The sequence below is a fragment of the Rhincodon typus genome, chromosome 22, assembly GCF_021869965.1.
Source record: "Rhincodon typus isolate 14 chromosome 22, sRhiTyp1.1, whole genome shotgun sequence".
Lineage (NCBI taxonomy): Eukaryota > Metazoa > Chordata > Chondrichthyes > Orectolobiformes > Rhincodontidae > Rhincodon > Rhincodon typus.
Window position 1 is genome coordinate 18,145,587 of NC_063353.1, and position 24,498 is coordinate 18,170,084.

The following is a 24,498-nucleotide window of genomic DNA, read 5'->3' on the forward strand; positions in this document are numbered from 1 at the left end:
ATGATGCTGCTTGGCCTGCTGTGTTCATCCAGCCCTGCACCTTGTTGACAACGTTATTTTAAAATGTTTTCCCAGTTTCCAGCATGGTCAACTATATGCTTTCTCAATATCATAGTTAGCATAAAAAGAGCCACACGTGAGGTTTCTTTAATAAACATTATTTGAGAACAAAACTTATGCAGTGAAGATGCTTATAATATGGAAATAAAAATGTTTACTCCTTTAAATGACCTTAAAACACACACATACAGAGCAGGTAAAGGGAGGGAAAAAAAATCTGCAGAAATTTAGTTTGGGGCAAAAAAAATTTTGAACCAATAATGGTTAGCTCTCGAAGGGGAGGGATAAAAGGATAAAAGAGTGGAATGTTCGGATATTAAGTTGCCGCACACATATGGTATTGAACACATGCGGTTGTCTCTGGGGTCCCAGCTGACTTGCTGAGGAAGCAGTGTCAAGAAATCTTCTAGGCACTCTAGAGCACAATCAGGGTTTACAGCAGATGCACAACAGGAGACAGTGTCTCAGATAAGAACAGGGATGAACTGGGCAGCTTTGTCCCCACAGCAGGCATTCCCACCCCCAGCAATTGATGTCCAAATAATATCCAAAGTGACAGCCACAAACCCAGGCAGGTGACTTCTAAGAAACAAATCCTAGCAATTGGCTGAAGTCATGTGATTTCCCAGAAGCACGTATTGAAAAAAATTGCAATCTGCACTTTGATGGACATCTTTAAAAACAATGCAGGCATCCACAGGATTTGAAATAAATCCATAATTCTTCAAAAGTACGATTTCTCAAAAAATTATTTAATATGAAGCCTCCAAAGCAACTTGAATTTAAAACGGAGGTCTGTTGTTTCCCACAAAATTTTACGCACACATAGGAGGAAAGTGAAGAAAAAGCCTTTGAATCATTTCCAAAATGTTTCAGTTTAGGTCTCCCTACTGTAGGAAAGATGTTGTTACACTTGAAAGGGCTCAGAAATGATATACAAGAATGTTGCCGGACTTGGACTGTTTGAGCTAAAGGGAGAGGCTGGAACTACTTTCCATGGAACATCGGAGGCTAAGTGGCGACCTTATAGAGATTTATAAAATCATGAGGGACATGGTTAAGTTAAATAGCCACGGTCTTTTTCCCAGGGTAACAGAGTCCAAAACTAGAGGGCATAGGCTTAAAATGTGAGAGGGGAAGTATTTTAAAGGAACCTAAGGGGCAACGTTTTCATGCAGAGGATGGTGTATGTATGGAATGATTTGCCAGAGGAAGTGGTGGATTTAACAACATTTAAAAGACATCTGGATAGATATGTGAACACGAAGGGTTTAGAGGGATATGGGCCAAATGCTGGCAAATAGGAGTAGATTAATTTAGGATATCTGGTCAGCATGGATGATTTGGACTGAAGGGTCTGTTTCTGTGCTGTACAACTACTACTCTATGGTTTCTTGATGCCTCTTAAAGCATTTAATCAATCTTTCTTGATAAAATGGCTTCAACTAGCAGCTCATTAAGGTCGTAACCAGATGTGTCCATTCACTGGGATGCCTCAAACAGCTAAAATACATCCCCATCTTAACGGTATTTCTTTTAAGTAATGTGCAATCTGCACAATGCCAGAGCTAGATTTTCATTTTCTCTAGACCATACTGGAAATATACTCGAGCCCTTCTATGGTTCAGATCCTTCCATTCTTTCTCTCCTTTATGTACAGACACTTATCATTTCAGTTGATATGACTGACAGGTCACTGAACATGGTATAAACATCAGACCATTGCTTTTTGTCTCAGTCAACAAAAGGAGGAAAAACTTAGGTTTGGGATTGGGGGGTGGGGGGGGGGGGCGGTGGAGGAATCACGTGCAAGTTGAATAAATCACTGAGAAGAAATCCTTGACTTGGGTGTGGAAATCAAAATATAGTTGGTCAGCCTTTGTCATAAAAAGATGCCCAGAAGGCAAGGCAACGCCAAAAGCAACTTGTTAAAGGGATGAGCGCTCGAGTGGTTTCTCTTCCCACACCCCACTCCTGTCCACCCATATTACGTGAAAAAATGGGTCATTGAGCAAACCAAGTGGAATTTATTTTGACTGTTATGTTCCAGATAATCACCATTCACATCTGGCCTCAACTTATAAAAACACTTCCCAGTCCAGTCTTGAAAAGACAGGAAATGTCCACTTGAAGGAATGTTTCAAGGACATGGTACATCCAGACAAACAAGTTATTGCTTTTTTTTGCAGATCATTGTGGCTTCAGATGACAGACATCATTTGAGCCCAAGTGTGAGTCATTAGTTCAGGATGGTATTCAATTGAAAACTGAGGAGGCACTGCCACACAAGACAGCAGCCACTGATTTAATTGGCTGTCTTACTGGCTAACACCAGATAAGGAAACAAGAGAGATAACAGAAGTACAGACCTGAGAAGTAAACTCTAGAAGATTTACTGACAAAGTGAAAGCTTGGCCCAATCTAAGATGACTGTCCATATTGCAAAAAAAACATTTTTTTTCAAATCAATACTGAACTGGTCCGAACCAAAGTTAAAGTCAACAAAGGACTGAAATCCTCCTTAAGAGAAAGTGGTGCATTGGCATTAAAGCTAAATTGATGAGATTTATGACAGATCTTCTGTTCATGTAACAGTCAACAACTTGTTTACTTACATTTGGCACTGCTTCACAAAACATGTGAAATGAATATATCCTTTGTAAGTTTAGGGAATCACATGTACATGTGAAATTATAGTCCAGACAGGATAACTATTAATGGTCACAACTCCTTAAGCCATGCTATTGGGAAGGCGGGGGGCACAGTAGCGCGGTGGTTAGCACTGCTGCCTCATGGCGCCAGGGACCCAGGTTCAACTCCAGCCTCAGATGACTGTCTGCGTGGAGTTTGTACATTCTCCCCATGTCTGTGTGGGTTCCTCCAGATGCACCACTTTCCTACCACAGCCCAAAAATAGCAGATTAGGTGGATTAACCATGGTACATCCAGGGTTACAAGAATAGGGTAGGGGATGGGTCTGGATGCTCTTCGAAGGGTTAGTGTGAACTTGATGGGTTGAATGGCCTGCTTCCACACTGTAGGGATTCTATGAACATATATGCAGTGTGATGGTACATGGTTCTGAAAGCACTATTACATCAACTGAAAAAGAAAAGTTGGGAAACCCCAGAAATATCTCTAGCATATACCAAATTTATAATACCACCCAGAAAAATGACAGAAAACAAACTATTTCACTCCATGTAATTAACAACCTTTACTTTTACTAGAAAAACAATGACTGTTTTTCAACACACCATACAACAAAACACACTAGGCTCATTGCTGTTGCTTAGAAATGCTACTGCAGTTTTCAAACTGTAACTCAAAAGAATTGTATATTATCAATAGTGAAACCTACTAAACAGAAGTTTCACTTAGTTGCAGACGTTTCCCCAACAAGGAAATAATATAAACAACGCCGAAGATAATTTAACAAATCTCTTCAGTTGCAATACAAACTGAAACTGACTACGATGAAGTTAAAAGCTAATTGATGGAAATAACAAAGATGTATCCTATTTGTTTATAAAGTGAAAAATCCAAGGTGATTTACAAATTCTGTATGATACCTTCACCAGTAATTTCCCATTCATTCAATTTTGACTACATGAGCTTTGCATCTATTTTGAGATGCAAATAAGAAATCTGACCCTGACCTTCAAGATAACTCATGATGAAATATGCCATTTTGCATTTGTATGCAATGTCATTTTGTTTTTAATCTCATCTTTCTAACTCCTACAATTTTAACTTTACTTGTATTGAATAAGTGTACAAGTAATATGCCAAAAGCTAAACATTTCATAATGTGGCTATCAACCTGAAAGAATGGTTTGGTTTAAAATGACCCCATCCAGATTGCTGTCAAGTTTAAGTAAACCATCCAAATGCACAGTATTAACATCACGTTGCTAATCAATTAATGAAGTCACCATTTTATTAGTGTGTAGATTGTAAACTGAAGTTTTTTTAAAAATATATTCAATTCACTTAAATGTTTTTGTAAGTTCAGAAAAAGATGTACCAACATTTGACATCTCTTTCATGTATCCCTCTCTGCCATCAAGCAAATTCATTTATCCCAATTAAAGATGCAGTCTTTTCCATCCCAATCACCCATCTATTCCACTAGATTTTCAAATCAGGGATTGGGGACTGGACAGGGAAGCTAGTTTTGGGTCCCAACTCTGAAAAGGGTTGTTTCGACAAGCTCATCACAACTTTGAAAGTCACAGTCAACTAAAAGATACTGAAGTAGGCGTACCATTAAATCAGGAGCAGCAGGGTAGGTGCTCCCAATGCTCACAGGCCAATGAGTGGCCCTCAAACATAAGAACATAAGAACTAGGAACAGGAGTAGGCCATCTGGCCCCTCGAGCCTGCCCCGCCATTTAATAAGGTCATGGTTGATCTTTTTGAGACTCAGCTCCACTTACCCGCCCGTTCACCATAACCCTTAATTCCTTTACTGTTCAAAAATTTATCTAGCCTTGCCTTAAAAACATTCAGCGAGGTAGCTTCAACCGCTTCACTGGGCAGGGAATTCCACAGATTCACAACCCTTTGGGTGAAGAAGTTCCTCCTGACCTCAGTCCTGATCTGCTTCCCTTTATTTTGAGGCTATGCCCTCTAGTCCTAGCTTCACCTGCTAGCGGAAACAACCTCCCTGCCTCCACTTTATCTATTCCCTTCATAATCTTATATGTTTCTATAAGATCTCCCCTTATTCTTCTGAATTCCAATGAGTATAATCCAAGCCTACTCAGTCTCTCCTCATAATCCAACCCTCTCAACTCTGGAATCAACCGAGTGAATCTCCTCTGCACCTCCTCCAGTGCTAGTATATCCGTTCAAGTAAGGAGACTAAAACTGCACACAGTACTGCAGGTGTGGCCTCACCAGGGCCTTATACAGCCTCCGTGTTTTTAAACTCCATCCCTCTAGCAATGACAGACAAAATTCCATTTGCCTTTTTAATTACCTGCTGCACCTGCAATCCTACTTTTAGCAATTCATGCACAAGGACACCCAAGTCCCTTTGCACAGCAGCGTGCTGCAACTTTTTACCATTTAAAACATAGTCCATTTTGCTGTTATTCCTACCAAAATGGATGACCTCACTTACTGACTGGCAGCCACACCAGCCGAGGATGGGAAACAGGAAAAGAGAAGGCCAAGTAAGCTTTTCTAAAATTTATAATAGCCACACTTTCAAGACCATGATGCTGGACGTATAGCTTCAGAGACTGGGATAGGAGTATCCCGCGCTATTTTTCAGGCCCTTCACCATTCACTTCCTGCTTGGAGTCCCACGACACCAGCTTGGACTGTCCATGTGAGCCATCTGAAGTGCTGTCAGAAAATCCCATTCAGCGCAGGACCAGGACGTGAACAGGTCCAGTTGTTAGAAATAATTGGGTGCCCACTGGGAAATGGCAGGCAGCATAAACTTAACTTTGGAAAATAGCTTGGTGTCAGGTTTGTGGCATCAGATTTCAGCTGAACACCTCCCAATCCGACTGCACCTTTTCCCCAGACATTTGCCAAGGAGAGAATGGCTGTACATGGGAATATTTGTGGCATGCCATGTAACTGTTACTTTGGGCATTATTTTCCCAACCTGTGGCTGGCATGGGCAATGGCTAATCAGTTAATAAAATATGGCAAGATCAGAAAATGAGAGGAAAAAAAAAAAAAGGTCTGATTTTGCATCCAAATTCCGAATGGTGAGATAAGCATCTTGCTAGTGAGTGGCAACAGGCCTATTTGCATGTGTCATTAGTACCTAAACTCTCCTCATTTATATGTTGGAGGTCCTCATTACTGCTGACATGTCCATTCTGTTTCTGTATGTGTGTGTATCAAAAGGCTTGAGTAGCACACTGAAGTGGTTCATGTCTGAATATTCAGAGGATGTTATTCAGTTCTGCTGTGCCTACTAAAATGAACCCATTCGTGAGGAACTAGTTTGATTCTGTATGCAACGAGGCTATGAGATGGATGAAAAAGATCCAGGAGTGCCACAGTGTTGTGCCGAGTGTGAACACAAAGACATTCTTCAGACAAAACAGCATCTTCAGCATCCTAGAGCACAGCACCATCAACCAAAGCAACACACAGGACTTCTTTGCGAACGTCATTCAGTAGCACCGAGTTGTGTGAAGACATCTTTCACCGACTGCAAATGTTGTTTCGATGCAGCTGAGGCCAGCATTCCCTAATGCCAACTGCAAATTCAGTTTAACACTGGAATCTTCTGTGTAGTTCATGCTGTTTAGTTAAAAAGTTACAACAAAATAGAAGCCTTTGCAACATTTGATGCTCCCTCCTTCAATCCTGAAAAAGCTTCACATTAGAATCACAGCTATCACTCAGACTGGATTAGGCCATTATGGAGCTCGAAGGACGGCTCACAAGAATAATATCCACTCAAACAGCTAATGAAAGAAATGAGCATATATGACAAATGTGATAACGAGGAGTTACCTATGTGCCCTAATAAAAGGGTCTTCCTTTTCCTTTCTCTCCCACTACTTCTAGGTGCAGTCCTGGTGGCTACTACTGCAGTAGAGGGCAGCCTGCCCTATAGTAGAACCTGTTGTCTTAGTGTTCTGGGTGGGAGACTCCACAGGCATTTGTGTTTGGAGGGCCTAGATGAACTAAGGTTCACCCTCCCCGACTTGAACTCCAATAGTGTCGAGGCAGGCAGGTTGGAGGTGGCGGTGGTTGCCCAGGCACCTCTGAAGTGTCCTGACAGGAGACTTCTGGGGTGGGGGTGGTAGGGAGCAGACGGAGGCAACAAGGTATTTTCTTCCCTCTTTTTGGGTCATTGCTGGCACAACCTTGTTTCCTCGTGAGCAAGGGGAACCCAGAGTGAGGTCATGCTGACTGTATCTGCAGTTTTTCTACCTTCCTGAAACGGCCATCCATTACACCCCCTAGCTGCTGGAAATTCCTCATTGCCTCTAACTGCAGCAGCTCCATGGGATCCAATAAGATTTGCAACCAAACATACTCCTTGCAGACGTAGTCCCCAGGAACATGGAAATGCTCCCCAATCTCCTTCATCCAACAGCAAGAGCACATCACTCTGTTAAAAGGACAGTGATGGCTTTTAGTAATCTACAGACCCAGAAAATACTTAAACACAAACACAACACACTTTGCTCAAAAACTCAGCGTTAGCAAAATCTTCCTGCTCAAACATACATAAAGTTGTTTTTTTTATTTCAAAATTCAATCAAGATATAGACCTCAGTGAAACATGAAAAAAACTCACTCTACTCTCTATTACAGATTTACCAAATAAAAAACAGATTAAAATTTCTAAGTTTTATAAGCCTTAAAATCAAACACTTAGCTGATCAGACTCTGACGTCATCACAGATCTCTCCCAGCTGCAGTGTGCAATTCTGGTATTAAATCTCCCAAGGGTCAGCTGTGAAAATGCACACTTTGTTTTTTTCAACCAATCTCCAGAGATGTTTGTAATTTCACCGTCAGTCAGCTTGTTGATCTCTATGGCCGTTTGGAATTCTTCAGTCTCCGACCTTACCACATGGTCATTCTCCTGAAACTTTGTCCCCTGCTCTCTTTTGCTCCATGTAAAGTACTGCTGTTTTTGATTTTTTTTTTAAAGTTCCAAAACAATGCAAAACTTGTATTAAAATAAAAGAAATTACTGCTCCAAGAAAGTGAGGAAATCAGCTCCAGCACTGAAAAAAATCTCAAAAAAAAAAAATAGCACTTACAGCCACAATCTCCTCCCATATGCAACTGCATGACAATCCATGTGAAAGAACTAAGCTTGGAGCAACATATTTTTACAGAATAATTAGGCATATTCTCTATAACCTTCTCTGGGGGTTGTGTGTCTTTGAAACTTCTTGCCTCAGAGAGCTGTTAGGGGTAGAGTCCGTGTGTATATTTAAGGCTGAGATAGATTGTTGATCAGCAGGGAATGGAGAGTTACAGGGACAGTGCAGGAAAGTGGATGTGAGGAATGTCAGATCAGCCGTGATCATACTGATTGGTAGAGCAGGCTAGAGGGACCGAATGGTTTAGACCAGATCCTATTTGTAATAGTCTTATGCTTGATCACAGAGGGAAGCTTCTGAATGAAACAGAATGGCTCAGACTATAGAATGTACCACAGCTTTGTAGAAAGAAAAATTACCAGAGGACTGCCTGGTGACAAATATAACATCCCTTCAAAATATAAATGGCATAAGACGGAAAGCTTCAATCTACCTACTTAAGCAACCTCAGATCACTAAAGAAATAGCGGATATCGTAAAGTTAAATGTTAAGGAGCATTGCAGTCTGGTTCTCCTTAACCACCTGTCCTGAAGATTATTTTAAGCACTTTGTTTTTCAGCATCTACAGTGTTTTGCTTTTTAAAGAGGATATTTTATTTTATATTTAAAGGCATTGAATACAATAAAATGGTCCAAATCTTCCAATCAGGATCAGAAAACCTACTTCTGATCTTGATCAGACAAAAAAAAGTTACATTTTTCTCCGATTTTTCTGAGTAATCTTCTGATGGAGGATCCTTCAGAACCAACTGAGCAGAGGAATATTCAGAAAATCAGCACACTCACTTTTTACAGCCCTAGCTGTCATATTCCAGTTAGTAAAGAGAAATGTCCCAAAGCTTCTTGAAAACACATTTCTACAGAAAAAAGACGAACACGCAAGGTAAGTGTAGAAGGGAGGGAATCCGGCTGGCTAAGTTTGGGGTGGGTGGGGGAGCAATAGGGTTGCTAAGTGGGAGAGGACAGAAAAACAAGTTGGATAAGTTGTGGGAACAGGGTGACCACGACAGTCAGTCAGTCATTCTTGGTAAGATGCATTCTGGACACAAAACATTAACTCTGTTTCTTTCTCCACAGATGCTGCCACACTGGCTGAGGTTCTCCAACATGACGTTTGTACAGCATGCAGTATGCTACCAGCAAAAAGATAGAACCTAAAGTTATAGCCAGAGTTATAACAAGTCCTAAGGTGCATTGAGCCTCCTCTGCCATTCACTATCACTGCTGATTTTAAACCTCACCTCTGCTTTTCCAACCTTTCCTCACCCATATCCTTCAATCCTTTCGTGTCCTAATCCTGATCAATCTCAGTCTTAAAAATATTCAATGATTGAGCAGTCTGTGCCCCCTTGGATACAGAATTCCAAAGATTCACAACCCTCAAGAAATTTCTCCTCATCACAGTTTTAAACGTGTGATCCTTCATCCAGAGATAAGGCTCCCTAGTTGTAGACTCATAAGCCAAGGGAAAAGAGCATTTTGAGAGAGTGGCATCAAGTTAAAAAGCTCCTTGCAGGCATCCAGCTCAGGCATGACAGACCTGTGTTCCATGGATAAATAAAAACAATCTACAGTGCTGCGTCTTCATGGCTTTCACGTCACTGATATTAGGGCAAACAAAGCTCCACACAGTCCCTAACTATAGGCTAAAAGTTTACCTTTTTAAAAATTTCTTTAAATTTCTGATATTTTCCACATTTAGTATAAAATAAATAGCAAAACGTTGACTATTTTGAAATGAATTTTATAGTGTAATAAAAAGCTCACTTTAAAATTCAGCCCATTATTAGCGCAAAATAACATGTTGCTATGCTGGAATGACTATACTTCATAAACAACATAAGATGATTCTGCATTTACTGACAACCTCTCTGTCAGTTCCATATCCCCCTATGCTTTACCTTCAGTGAGTGCCATCTAAACCAGTGGGTATTCAACCATTCATACGATTTGTCTTTTAATTGATGTCAATCAGCAGTTTAATTCCTACAGTCGCAGTGGGTAAGAGATCCTCAGCTGTTCAATAGAAGGTCATGAGATAGAGAAATGTTATCAGGTTACATTAGATCAAAGCTATCTTCATAATTACGTTTAAATTTTTTTTAAATCCGAGAGAGAGAGAGAAAAAAAAGAGAGAAAAAGAGAGAGAGGGATAAAAGAGAGAGAAAAAGAGAAAAAGAAAGAAAGAGAGAGAGAGAAAAAGAGGGAGGGGGAGAGAGAGAGACAGACAGACATGGGGTGCGCTGGTGTTGAATTTTGTGGGTGTAGCTACTTACTGATTATATGAATGAAGCATCAATAGCTTGAACACAGTGAAGTTCAAGTTTCGGTAAAGTTGGGTAAAGAGGGCTTTTGATTTATACACTTGCCAGTTTTATGGACTGGACCAGAACCCCTCAGAATATTTTAAGAAGGGAGCCTAGACCCAAATTTTTTCTTATTTTTAAGGCAAACATAAAAAGTGCCGTGTTCCAGATGCAAAGCAACTGATCAAACTACTCGGCGTTAAGCTAAACACAATTTATTTAAATCCCTATAGTTCAAATAAAACCAAAGTAAAAGGAATTTAGAATAACTTAACTCTACTGGAAAACTCAACAGAACAATAGATACAGTAACTATTGCTAATTAGCTGTTCTAATATAGTAACATCCCATAAACACACCCTTTGACTAAAAGGCTAATTCAGAAAAATAGATTTTGCCTCATATGCAATCTAGTAGCCTAAGAAGAGAACCCCTAGCTTTTGGCTGTAATCGAGACAGGGAAAACTAGCTTCCACTTCTTCAAGCCCACAACAGCAACTGCTCCAAGCTAAATCGATGAGTGGAAAAAAAAGGTAGAAATCTTTGTCTGTAAGAATAGGCCACACCCAGCCAGGCAGCTTCTATTGTTCCAACTTAAAAAAAAAACCCCAAGGGTACACAAGCTGTTTACCCTAGTGGCTTTGGTAGATTACTTGGTACCTCTACCTTACAACCTCTCTTCAAAACAAAAACCAGGACAAAATAACAACATCTTAAAGGCACAGTATCATCATATCCAAAAGTAAACCGAGGCTTGGTTTTTAAAACTGTAAAAACAGTTCCTAAATAAATAGTGTCCTCATTTTGCATGGATGGCCAAATTCATTTCAAATATATCCCCATTAAATATACAACTTTTCAGCATCTTAGAACTAAAATGACACTTGGATCAGTAATGAAATAACCAGCAGTTAAACCTTTGCTGAAAAGAAATTATCCTCATCTTTAAATGCCATATGTAGGAGTATTTACAGCAAATTTTATGGAGTTTTAATGCAACAGATTTACTATTCTGGACAAAATGAAAACTAGTTACCCCAACATTTCTTCCAAAAATCATTTAAAAATCAATTTTAAACAATGTAGCAAATTTGAAATTTCCTCAGATCATGATCAAAACATTACATTTGAAAATATGGTTCATCTCATTTAAATTGATTTTAACATCAGAGCCAAAACAATGTCTCAACATTTCCATCGTTGTTCTGGATGCCTTTGCATGCTGATGCTTCAAGTGAATTCCAACACCACATGCCCATTTTAATTACTCACCTCAAATGAGCACTGTGGTCTACATTTAAAGGCTCCACTGAGAAAACTGAATTCCCAACAATAAAAATACCACTTAACTTTCGTGATTATAGTTTTTAATCCCACTACAATAGTTGCTCATTAATAAAGTATACGTTAAATTTTTGGGCAGCACGGTGGCTCAGTGGTCAGCACTGCTGCCTCACAGCACCAGGGACCCAGGTTCAATTCCATTCTAAGGTGACTGTCTGTAGGTTTCCTCCAGGTGCTCCGGTTTCCTCCCACAGTCTAAAGATGTGCAGGCTAGGTTGATAGGCCATGCTGAATTGCTCATATTGCCCAGGGATGTTTAAGTTAGGTGGGTTAGACATGGGAAATGCAGGGGTAGGGGAATGGGTCTGGATGGGATACTCTTCAGAGGGGCGGTGTGGACTTGTAGGGCTGAATGGCCTGTTCCGCGCTGTAGGGATTCTATGATGATTCTATGAATTTCATCCTTTCCTTCATTGACGGCTTTCAAGTGAACAGCAGCTCTATCTACATCTCTGCTACTGTTCATGGTTTGTTAGCTGTCATATAGTCATAGAGCTGCACAGCACAGAAATAGACCCTTTGGTCCAACTTGTCCTTCCTGACCAGATAGCCTTAATTCGTCCAGTCCTCTTTGCCAGCAATTGCCCCATATCCCTCAAAACCCTTCCTATTCATGTGCCCATCCAGATGCCTTTTAAATGTTGTAATTGTACCAGCCTCCATCACTTCCTCTGGCAGCTCATTTCATACATGCAACACCCTCTATGTGAAAAGGTTGCCCCTTAGACCCCTTTTATATTTTTCCTATCTCACCTGAAGCCTATACCCCTCTAGTTTTGAGCACCTTATCTAAGCCCCTCATGATTTTATAAACCTCTATAAGGTCACCCCTCAGCCTCCGATGCTCCAGGGAAAATAGCCCCAGCCTATTCAGCCTCTCCCTATAACTCAAACCCTCAAACCCTGGCAACATCCTTCTAAATCTTTTCTGAACCCTCTCAAGTTGGGAAACTTCAAGTGTGCCCATAGTTTGTGACAAAAATGTATAATCTGTCATTTTGATGTTAAAGTAAAGTAGAGGGAGAATAGATGTGTGCTTTCATTTGTCAGGGTATTTTTTAAAATAGGTGTTCAGAAGGTCACTAGGAACAGTGAACTAAACGATGATCAGTTTGAGTTCCACCAGGGCCATTCACCTCTGACCTCATAACAGCCTTGGTTCAAGCATGGACTAAACAATTTCAGAGCAGAGGCGAGTTTGACTTCCCTTGACACAGAGGTCACATTTGACCAATTGTAACATCAAGGAGCCCTAACAAACGTGAAGTCAATGGGAACTGGGGAAAAACTCTCCGCTGGTTGAGTCACACCTGGCACATAGGAAGATAGGTGCAGTTGCTGGAGGTCAGTCATGTCAGTATCATGCCACTTGTGGGGGTCTCTCAGGGTAGTGAAGGTGACCCAATATCATCAGCTGCTTCAATGACTTTCCCTCCGTCATAAAAGGTCAGAAATGGGGAAATGCGCTAATGATTGCACAATGTTCAGCACCATTCACAACTCCACAGATATTGAAGCAGTCCTCATCAAAATGGGCAATATCCGGGCTTGGGCCGAGAAGTGACAAGCAACAAGTAACATCTTTGCCACATAAATCACTATCTAACTACTGCCCCTTAACATTCAATGGTGTTACCATCACTGAATCGCTCATTATCAACATACTTGGGGTTACCATTGACCAGAGCTCGACTGACCCACCGTATAAATAGAGTGGCTACAAGAGCAGGTTAGAAATACTTCAATGAGTAACTCTCCTCCTGGCTCCCCAAAGCCTGTCCATCGTCTACAAAGCAGAAGTCAGGAATGTAATGGAATACTCCCACTTACCTGGATGGGTGTAGCTCCAACAACACTCAAGAAGTTTGACTGTATCAGGAAAAAAAACCTGTGTTTGTCACAGCAGTGTGTACCATCTTCAAGATACACTGTAGAAATTTAACAGGCTCCTTATACAGCATCTTTCAAATCCAAGACAACTCCTTTATAGAATGACGATGGCAGCAGATACATAGGAACACCAACAGCTTTGCCTCCAAGACACTCATTGTTCTGAATTGTAAATAATCCAAAACACACACACATCTACGATTCAGGTAACGGAAATAAAAATGATTTCTCTCTGCACTTTAAAATGTAAAACAATTTCCGGCCAATGGTCATTCTTGTAGGCAAACAAAAAGAAAAAAAATGAAGTATAGAATGTTCTGAAGTCGTTGGTCTGGTGTTCTTATACATGTGGTCAAGTCAATAAACAAATATTGTTGAGTTTTGGGCCTTAACTGACAGCCTGCTCAGGAAATAAAATATTGAAAAATTCTCTCAGTCACTCTTCCAGAAGAACAATCATCCTGATCTCACAGAAAAAGTTGCCTCAGAAAACAAGAGAATTGAGCTGAGAAACTATATTCTCTTCAGGCAGCTTCTTCCCAACTAATTCGAAATAACCAAACACTTTCAAAGCCCAAAGCACTGTTTGACAGCTCCACTAGGAGTCTCCAGCAAAACAAACAAACAATTATTGCGAATCACATGACTCAAGAAATGTTTTGTAAATTAAAAATAGTTTTCAATGCCCATACTTTTCAATGACTTTATTCTGAAACCAGGCCAGATCCACACAGAAATTGAAACAGATCAATTTTTCACAATCTTTCAAAAATAAACACCTTAAAAGAAATATTAAATATGAATCAACCTTATACAACATTTGGGTGCAGCAGCCAGGGACTGTTTCATGGATGAGGTATTAATTCAAGGTTCTCTCTGTTTTTTTTGCTGATCAATCCATTTAGTCAGATTTGTTTATTAATAGTGAAGTGGTTATATGGGGCAGTCAATACTTTTATTCCCTTTCAAATGCGTTTCCGTAACACAATGTACACAGGCTACATACAAAACTTTAACAATTGGTTGGAATTCTTGCCATTAATTCCTCTTCTGCAATTTCAAACATAAAGAATACAGAATATCCTCAGTGCTTAGCAACCTGAGCAAATCAACTTTCAATGTGTATGGTTCCTTCATGAAACATATAAAGCAATGAGGGGACTAAAGGCATGCATAATTGGCTAAGTTGAGAAGTTTTATGGAAGACAGTAGCAGATAAAAAAATACAGCATTCTCAAATCCATGCATCAAAACAAGCTCAGCAACTAAACAGCAGAGTGGTTGCTAGGGTGGTTGGAGTGCAAGAGATTGTGCATCAAGATTGGGTATTCCATCTGTCACCAAGGGATAAAAAGGTTTAAGAAATGGGGAGGACCAAGCCCAGAAGCAACATGTAAAAACTGAAATTGATTTCATGTTGGATCCATAATGGGAGTGCGGGGGATGACTAGAGACTCTATGAGGGCAGGATGATGTATGCATATCAGGGGCTACTGTACAATGGATCATGTATCTTCACCACCACGGAACAACTTGCAAAGCATCATCAACTGGACCTCTTCCCCTTGTTCCAAAGACTCTTCAAAAAAAAAAAACCAAACAAACAAACCCTTCTTTGGTTCTTCATGATCTCTTCACTACAGCCTTGGTCCTCCACTCCTTCAACGCAAGGACCACAAAGTGGAGTGGATCTGAAACTACTAGCTTTGCAATCTACCAAGTGAATGGTGAAAACACACAAATCTACCAAACCTATAATTTTTTGTCAAAACCTCCCATCATGCCTAATTATTTCTGAAGTACTAACAATACCCTAGATTTTATTTCTCTACTGCCGATCCCTTCCCCAAATATTTTCCAGCAAGCTCTCTACTCTCACCACTTAAGGTTCCAAGCAGAAACAGCTGATGAATTGAGTCATCAACATCACATCCATCTGTTCAGCTGCTTCAACAGTTCCACTCATTTTCCCAGGTTTCTTTCCATCCTTTATCCTCATCTCTCCCTCTCCAGTTGTAGAATTGAGCCATCCTCCAATAATTAATCATTTTAACCAGATTAAAAGGAGGAATTAAGTTATATTCTGTTTGATTACGGTTAGCAATAGAAGAAGAAACTTTTTGGTAAGGAAGAAAGCCATATGGTCTAGGTTAAAACTAATGTTATTGGTTCATAATTTTGTCGGTATTTCAATGATTCAGACAAATGTAAAGACTTAGGCTAACATGCTTTGAGGCAAAAGGAAAAATATTTTGGTTTCGTAATATTGTAACATGCCTATAGGATGTGTATACATTTACATATATTACTTTGGAATTAGATTCTGTTGTTGCTTTGACTTTCTGAGATGTACCATTTGGGATGATATAGTTAATCACTGGGAGGTGACATCAGATGCTCTAAGCAGACACACAAATTGCTCATTGGTAAGAATCTGTGGAGTTGGTGAAGGAAGAGGGAATAAGCAGTCATAAAACAGATGATCTTACAAAAGACTGACATGTCAAAGAATGAATCAGGAGTCTGTAGGAAATGTAATCAGTAAGATGACCATTACATTTAAAGAAACCAGTCAGAAATTGGGCACAGAAATGGGAAGGCAATGGCCCAGTGACTCATGATCCCGGTTCAAATTCCACCACGGCAGATAAAATAAAAATATAGAATTAAGAATGTACTGATGACCATGAAATCATTGCTGATTGTCAGTCAAATCCTTCTGGCTCAGGTAAGAAATCACGGAATCTCTACAGTGCAGAAAAAGGCCAGCCCATCGAATCAGCACCAACCCTCTGAAGAGCATCCCACACAGACCCACACTATCCCCATAAACCCGATTTAACATGGCCAGTCCATCAAAGCTGGTGGATGGTGTCATTAAGTTCTACGAAGCAGCACTTGGTGACATCCATTTTGGGTTCCGTCAGGGCCACTCAGCTCCTGACCTCATTACAGCCTTGGTTCAAACATGGACAAAAGGTACTGAATTCCAGAGGTGAGGTGATAGTGAAAGCCCTTGACATCGAAGCCACATTTGACCGAGTCATTCGAGTTTTGCCAGGACTCCTCAATGCCACAAAAGGGTTTCAAGGCCAAACTGTCCAGTGGTTGGAGTCATACCTGGCACATAAGAAAATGATCATGGTTGTTGGAGGTCAGTCTTCTCAGCTCCAGGACATCTCTGCAGGGGCTCCTCAATGTAGCGTCCCAGCCCCAAACTTCTTCAGCTGCTTCATCAATGACCTGCCCTCCATCATAAGGTCAGAAGTGGGGATGTTCACCAACGATTGCACAATGTTCATCACCATTCATGACTCCTCAGACACTGTAGCAGTCTATGTTCAAATGCAACAAGATCTGGACAATATGCAAGCTTGGGCTGACAAGTGCAAGTAATAATCGTGCTATACAAAACCAATCTACCCACTACCCCTTGACATTCAATGGTCTTACCATCACTGAATCCCTCACTATCAACATGCTGGGGGTTACCATTGACCAGAAAATCACCTGGACTCCCCACATGAAGATTGTCTTTAAGAGCAGGTCAGAGGCTAAGAATACCATGGCCAATAACTCACTCCTGACTCCCCAAAGCCTTGCATCACAAGGCACAAGTCAGGAGTGTGTGACGGAATACTTCTCATTTACCTGGATGGGTGCAGCTTCAGCAACACTCAAGAAGCTTGACACCACCAAAGCAGCTCACTTGATTGGCACAACATCCACTTTGTCCCCCACTGGTGCTCAACAACACAGTGTGTACCATTTACAAGGTGCACTGCAGCAAATTTGAGTACAAGCTGATGAGAGGCATAGATAGAGTGGATAGTCAGACACTTTTTCCCAGGGCGGAAATGACTATTATGAGGGGGCATAATTTTAAGGTGATTGGAGGAAGGTGTAGGGGAGACGTCAGAGGTAGGTTCTTCACACAGAGAGTGGTGGGCATGTGGAATGCACTGCCGGCAGTGGTAGTGGAGTCAGATACTTCAGGGACATTTAAGCAACTCTAGGATAGGCACATGGAGGATAGTAAAATGTCGGGTATGCAGGGTAGACTGACCTTAGTAGAATAATAGGTCGGCACAACATCATGGGCCGAAGGGCCTGTACTGTGCTGTACTGTTTTACGTTCTATGTAATTCACCGAAGGTCCATAGACAGCACCTTCCAAACCCACAACCACTTCCATCTTGAAGGATAAGGCAGCAGATACATGGGAACACCATCTGGGAGTTCCCCTCCAAGCCATTAACTATTCTCACTTGGAAACATATTGCCATTCCTTCACTGTCGCTGTATCTAAATCCTGGAATTGCCTCCCTAAGGGTATTGTGGGACAATCTACAGCATTTGGAGTGCAGCAGTTCAAGGAGGCACTGGGATGGGCAATAATTGCTGGCCAGCCAGTGATGCCCATGCCCCAAGAGTGAATAAAATCACACACAGTTCACAAAACTGTTTAACGCCTCAAAAGCACTTGGCCAACCCAAGTTTACTTTTCAATTGTATCATGGCCAGAGGGTAGAGAAAAAAATTCTAAAGAAGGCTGCACTCCCTTCTATATTCTCAATTTGAATTCCATTTGTTTTAAAACTGGACAACTTTCTTGGATTCAAAATGGCCAAGGCTGATAACTTGTTCATATTTTAGAAGTTCCTGAAACCTCCGTAATCCATAGACATTCCAACTAAAACTGGCACAAAAGGTCTTGGAGTTGAGCTCTCTGCCTCCAGCCAGCTCTGGACAAAGGAAAACATTAAAAAAAACACTACACTAAAATGAGACCCAATGCTTTTATTTAAGCTGTCACCTCGCAATGGAAAATCTGATGTGGGAGGTAAAGCTACGCTATTAGCTTGAAGGCTTTCCAATCATCTCACCAAGATGGGTGAATTGGAGCTTGTTGAATTACACAAAGATATAATTTTGGAACTCCAAATTTAATTGCTGTTTGATCACCAGAAGGAAAGCAGGATACCAGGGTGATCTGGCAGCCTGTCTTGAACTCTTCATTTCTCTCTAAATTGCTGGCTAGAAAAAAAAAACTTCACTTTGCCTTTAAAAGGAGGAAATCCACTGGGCCTGCATAAGCAAAGACATGTTTATTGGACACTGCCCATCAGCTTGATGTATCCCACATGAACTGATTGTTTTACTACTTCTGCACTTACAACAAATTTTAGTTTCTAACCTCTCACTCCTGTGCTGGGCGAAATGTATTAAAAAATTCCAAAGTCAGCTGACTCAGTTCCTGAAAATGCAATATGTTTCAATGACAGAATCACCACAAAATTCCTCAGGACACACCATGACAGGTTTTCTGGGTATCGGGGAAGAAATGCAAAGGAGTGTTTTTTTCCCCCAAATGGAAGGCTGGAAATATTGCCCATTTAGTTCCAGCAGAAGCACCTCTCCTCTGCCCATTTCAGGGTGATGTGAAACCAAATGCTTCATTGATTCAATTTGAAAAAGCAGGAAAGAAAGGTCATATTTTAGGGAGGGTCCACAAAATTTGAAATTGTTTCTCCTAGCAGGCTAAAATGGCAGAGATCCCCAGATGACTGAGTAAACACAACACATGATGTGGTTCTAGGCATATTGATTAAGATGATCCTAAGCTTGACCTCTCCACTTTGTGCCAACTTCCCCAACTTCTGCCAAAGTTTAAAAGTCACCATAGTTCTAGTGGACCAAAGGGCTGCTCACTCCTTGGAGAGAGAAGAGGTTGAGAAGGAGTGTCCTTCATGGTAACTTCAGCCGGTGCGGGAATTCAACCTGCACTGTTGGCATCACTCTGCATCATAAAGCAGTTGGCCAGCCAACTGAGCTAACAAATTGTTAAGGAAATATTTAAGGCATTTCTAGGCTCTTAGGAATAGTCATTGCTGATTCATTATGGCATAACAAGTGTTATAGTGAACAAGACACCCAGAAAGGAGACATTTTCTTCAAAAATACCAGCTGCCAATTTGTTTTGCATTTAAAATGTAACTAATCATCCTGAACTCCACTGTCCTACTTCCTATTTGAAGACTGCCTTAGCTATCGCGTTTCACAATGCAGTCACAAAAATAGAACACTGGTACAATAGAAACATATCATACAACCTGCACTTTCAGCTAAATTGTATTCTGACACATTAAACCCAAAAGTATCTTAGGAATAATCAACTTTAACCATTTCATTCTTTGTAGCTTATACATTTGTTCTATATGTGAAAGTAAGAAGAAACTAAATTATCAAGATTAAAATCAATCCTAATCCTAAGAACACAATCAAATATCTTAACACTTCTAACTACATAATTAGGACAACAAGCCTTTTTAAATTGTCAAACCTATTTACAGAATAGCTTGCTGCTAAGGGTAAGACTACAAGTGATAATTGATAAAAGCAAATATACACGAGTCATTTGCATTAAATCGAAAAGTTAAAAGTTAAAAGTTTCCATAAGCAATAAATTTTTCCTCTATCAGAAGTGTACTACTAAATGTTGCCCATACAGTATTTCATGAATTCTGCAGTGTTCTCAGCTGCTGAACACTATTATATTTTTGCTTGCACATTGTACTACATAATTCCAGAGGAAAATAATGTAATGGTCCACTGATTCAGTGAAGTGCAGAATTGTCCTTAAGCATACAATGCTGTAATTAGACAGTGTAAAAATTAATTAAATTCTACAGTATGAATTTCATTTTTCCTCCCACTATCCATATCACTTAAGGAGAATTATATATACAAATTGTATTCCTACCAGATACTCGTCGAGTAAATCTGTTTATCATTGGAGCTGGAAAACACAAAAGGGAACAATACAGTGTTTTAGCAAATACTTTTGGAAATTTCACAGATCAATTCTTTGCTCCCTCAGTGATTTGAATTAAAAACCTTAGAAAAGCACACTTATACTAAAGATGTTGCAAAGATTTACATTTATTTTATACACAATTTTTACTGAAAGTTTAAACATTCAAGGAAATACATTACTGTTGCCATCATCAACACAAAATCAGTACTTAAACTAATGAGATGCTTTCCACATTTCAATAAGAAATCCTTGAATGTTTCCACTGAAGATTCACTAAATCACTGTGTTACAAAATCAGCAATAATTCCCACCAACTGTGAAACCAGGAACTATCACTGTTGTGAAGTGAAGATGATGTGGACTTGTAAACAGGAACACAGGGTCCATTCTCTGGAAAAGGTGGTAATGAAATACAAAACAGGAAAAAAAATCTTCATGAAATAACAGGACCATTAATCAATCAATCAATCATTCTGTCATTTATATTTGTACTAGTTTTAAATTTCCACCATTTAATCTGATTTCATTGTATTGTCTTCTCATTTTTCATTATTGGAACATTTAGCCAATTTGTTTCTGAATATCGTTTAGCATCGACCTCAATAACTTTAAAAGATAAGGGATCCCACTTTCTAAAAACCCTATGCTGCAAACAAACAAACAAACAACAATTTTGATACTTTCTCCTCATTCATGGTGATCATTCTGGAGTTTACCGCTTGTTATCAAACAATAGAAACAATTCTCTTCTACTTCTAAAAATTATTCACAACTTCCTTTAAAGAGTGACCAACCTTCACGACTGACTTCATGTTTGATTCCAGTGAGATTAACCCTTGAAAATTCTTTCCTACAATAGCCATTCATTCCAGTGAATCCTCACTGCACCCTTTACAATGAGGTGCCCCATTAAACACTGTACATCAAATAAAGCCTAACAAGTGACCTATACACACTTTCCTTTTGCATTCAATGCTGCACATATAAAAAAAACCTCATTTCTTATTTAAATCTTGCCTTGCACACTTCCTTTCTTGAATTTCCCACTGTGAAAAGCACTAGCATATTTATCCGCATTAAACACATATCTACAGGCATGTACATCTCGTGTAAACTCAACTTTTTTTTCCCCAGTCAGACATGCCCTCAAGTTTGTTATCAAGCTTAAGCTTAACTGCAATTACTCTATTTACCATTTCAAGATGCGTATATTACGAATAGAAAAGAAAAACTGGTCTGAATATGGATCCATGTGTACATTATCAATTGGCATTATGCGAGCGGCAAAGTACTCATTTGCCTCCAGTGTTAAATTTGAAATCAGTCAGACATTTCCCAATAATTTATTTCAAATATTAAATTTTAAAAACTGAATGCGTGGCACAGTGTGCCAAAGCAAGCACCAAAATTAAGTCATACACTGGCTGTTTGTTTATTTTCCTCTTCCAGAATCAAAATCTAACCAGGTAAATACAAATTTTGCTGCAAAGGGTGACCTCAGTTCCTGGCAACCAAGATCCATTAGCAAGATTATTGAAGATTCTGTAAGTAAGTAAAAAGCACATGGATTTTAGCATGGCTTTCCACCAAGACTCACATGGTAAGTTAGTCAGAAAAATACAATGCTGATCAAATGTTGAAACAAGTTGGCTTTAAAGCACATTGCAGGATAATGGCTACCCAGTCAGATCATTTCTTCCTGTATATCTCGCATTCTCATGGAAGGCTCTAACGTGTTCACTCTCTGTTCTGAAACATGCCCAATCTTACCTGAAAAGGTTAAAGTCATAGATATTTACAAGCACAGGAGGTGGTTGTCATTTGGCCCATTCTAGCTGCAAAAGGTCTTACTGCACTGTAGGCAAAATACTGCAGATGCTAGAACTCAAACAAAGAAAATGCTGGAAAAACCCAGTGGGTTCGGCAGCATCTGGGGAGAGACAAACAGTGTTAAAATGTTGCAAATGTGGTATGAGTCTTCACAACTGGAACAGTTCTGAACTTTGAGTTCTGAAGACTCATGTCAGGCTCAAAGTGTTAAATTCCCTTTCTCTCTGCACAGATCCTGCCAGACCTGCTCTGTTTCTCCAGCATTCTCCTTCTTTGTTTCTGACCACACTATGCCCATTTTCCAGCTGTTGACCCATAGCCCCAGAGGCAACCACAATGTAAGTGAACATACATATATTTATATATATGATATGGCATAAAATGTTGTTATGTGGGTTTCTGACTAAACCACTTTTTTAGGCACAGTTCTAGACTTGCACCACCCTCTGGCTGAAAAAAAAATCTTCTCTTAGCCTTCTCACCTTGAAGCTCTGTCCCCTAGTTACTGACTTGTTGGAGAAAAAAAACCACCTCCTCACCACCTTATCTATGTCTCTCAAATTCTTCTATACCTCTATCAGGTCAGCCTATCCAAATCTTTCCTCAGAACTTGGAAACTTCAGCCCAGGCAGCATCTTGGTAAATCATCTCCATACATTCCCTTCTGTGATCACATCCTGCCTATAAATATCATGACCAGAACTGCATGCAGTGCTCCGGTTGTAGCCTAAACAGTGTTACATACAGCATCAGCATAACCCCTATTCTGTTGTATTGTATGCCTTTATTAATGAAGGCAAGTATCCTACATGCCTTCTAAACCACCTTATCTTCTTGTCCCATGCAAGAACCAGTGTCTTTCTTATAGCTTTGTACAAAAAAAACTGTGGACTGCAATTAAAAAGAGCTGTTTTCGTTTTTTTTTTAAAAAAAAAAAAATCAGCTATCAATAGGCAATGCCCTGACTAATCAGAATCAAATCTGCCTGACTGAAGAAAATCTAATCAAAGCCTGGCAGTTAACTGTCAATCATCAACTGTTACATGGCAAAGCTGTGCCACAGTCCACTTGCCAACCGAGCAAAATCAGTACACTCTTTTGGTACAAGTGATGGTTTTCACTTCTATTGGTATTCTTGGAAATACTAAATGTGACAAATAATAAGTGCAAGATGAAGAACTTCGACAAAATGTGTCTTTTTCAGAAATACTCATTTATATTCATTTGGTATGACAGAACTTAAAAGTCTGGCTAAAATTATGAGGCTTTGTACTCCAAGTGTGGTCTCAATAATGTGCAATTTTGATCTCAGTATCTAAAGAAGCATTTACTTGGATTGGAAGGAGTCAAAGTTCACTCAATTGTTCCATGGGATGACAGCATGAGTAAACTGGACCATTACGCTCTGGAATTTAGAATAAGGAGATCTTACTGAAACATTCAAGATTATGAAGGGATTGAGACTGGAATCCTTTGGCTTGGAAATCAAGACAAATAGACACATTTAATTTCTCCACCCAAAAAGGATTGTCAATGTTTGGAATTCTCCATCCGAGTTGGATGTGGACATGCCAAGATCAGTCGTGATCCTATTGAAGGGTGCTGCAACTACAATGAGCTGTATAGCCTTTTATTATGTTTTTCCATTCTTATGAACTATCTGAATATACATACTATTGAAAGGCTATGATGTACATGTTCTATTAATTCATAATTGAGTAACTTAAAACTATACCATAACTATCTCTATAAATATTTATAATTGCAATGTCAAATATCAACAATTATCCATCATGTTAGAGTTACACAGTTCCCACCAAACTGCTAAACATCTTCTGGCTATCTGCCTAAATGTTCACTCTCAGCATTCTGCAGTCTGAATGTTTCCACAAAACCAGAGGCTTGGCCCCACATGTATTCCTAGACCTCTGCTCACCAGTTTCTCAGCAGCTTCCCTCAGAATCCAGAGCAAAGTTCTGCTTCACCCAATATAATCTCTGCTCCCTCATGTTCTATCCAATCTCCACAAAACTTTAACTGTACCTTGCACTAAATATTTTAAGCAATTGTCCTCAACTCTGACTCTTCAAAACCTTCGTGACTCGTCCTGTTGCGATGAGCTCCTGCAAATTTTAGGTTGTTGCAAAATGCTTCTAATCTTGTCCTAGCTGTGATTATTCACCATTTTCCAAGTAAACTCATCAGCAGTCTTTTGAACCTTCTTCATCCCTGAAGGAGTCACACTAAGTTCTAAACAGCTGAGCCTCTGCAGCTTCCCACTCACCGTCTCAAATTCCTTGACCTGACTGCGTAAATATATTCTTTCACTCACCAACTCCAAGCCATACTGCTATTAGGTTTTATTCCCGTTTGTTCTCAGTTCAGTTTTCAAAGGAACTACTTGTCCACTCTTTTCCCCTTCACCTTCAC

The 24,498-nt window shown here is 39.9% G+C and overlaps 1 protein-coding gene across 2 annotated transcripts in view; it reads right to left on the reverse strand.

The window, feature by feature from the left end:
* The window catches only part of LOC109915583 (cAMP-dependent protein kinase type II-beta regulatory subunit-like), a 91,016-nt gene that overhangs the window by 49,626 nt on the left and 16,892 nt on the right, over window positions 1–24,498 (reverse strand). For both annotated transcript variants that reach the window (XM_048610083.1, XM_048610084.1), the window contains exon 2: window positions 20,185–20,220. In XM_048610083.1, the coding sequence (XP_048466040.1) occupies window positions 20,185–20,220 (36 nt within the window). The remainder of the gene's footprint in view (window positions 1–20,184; window positions 20,221–24,498) is intronic.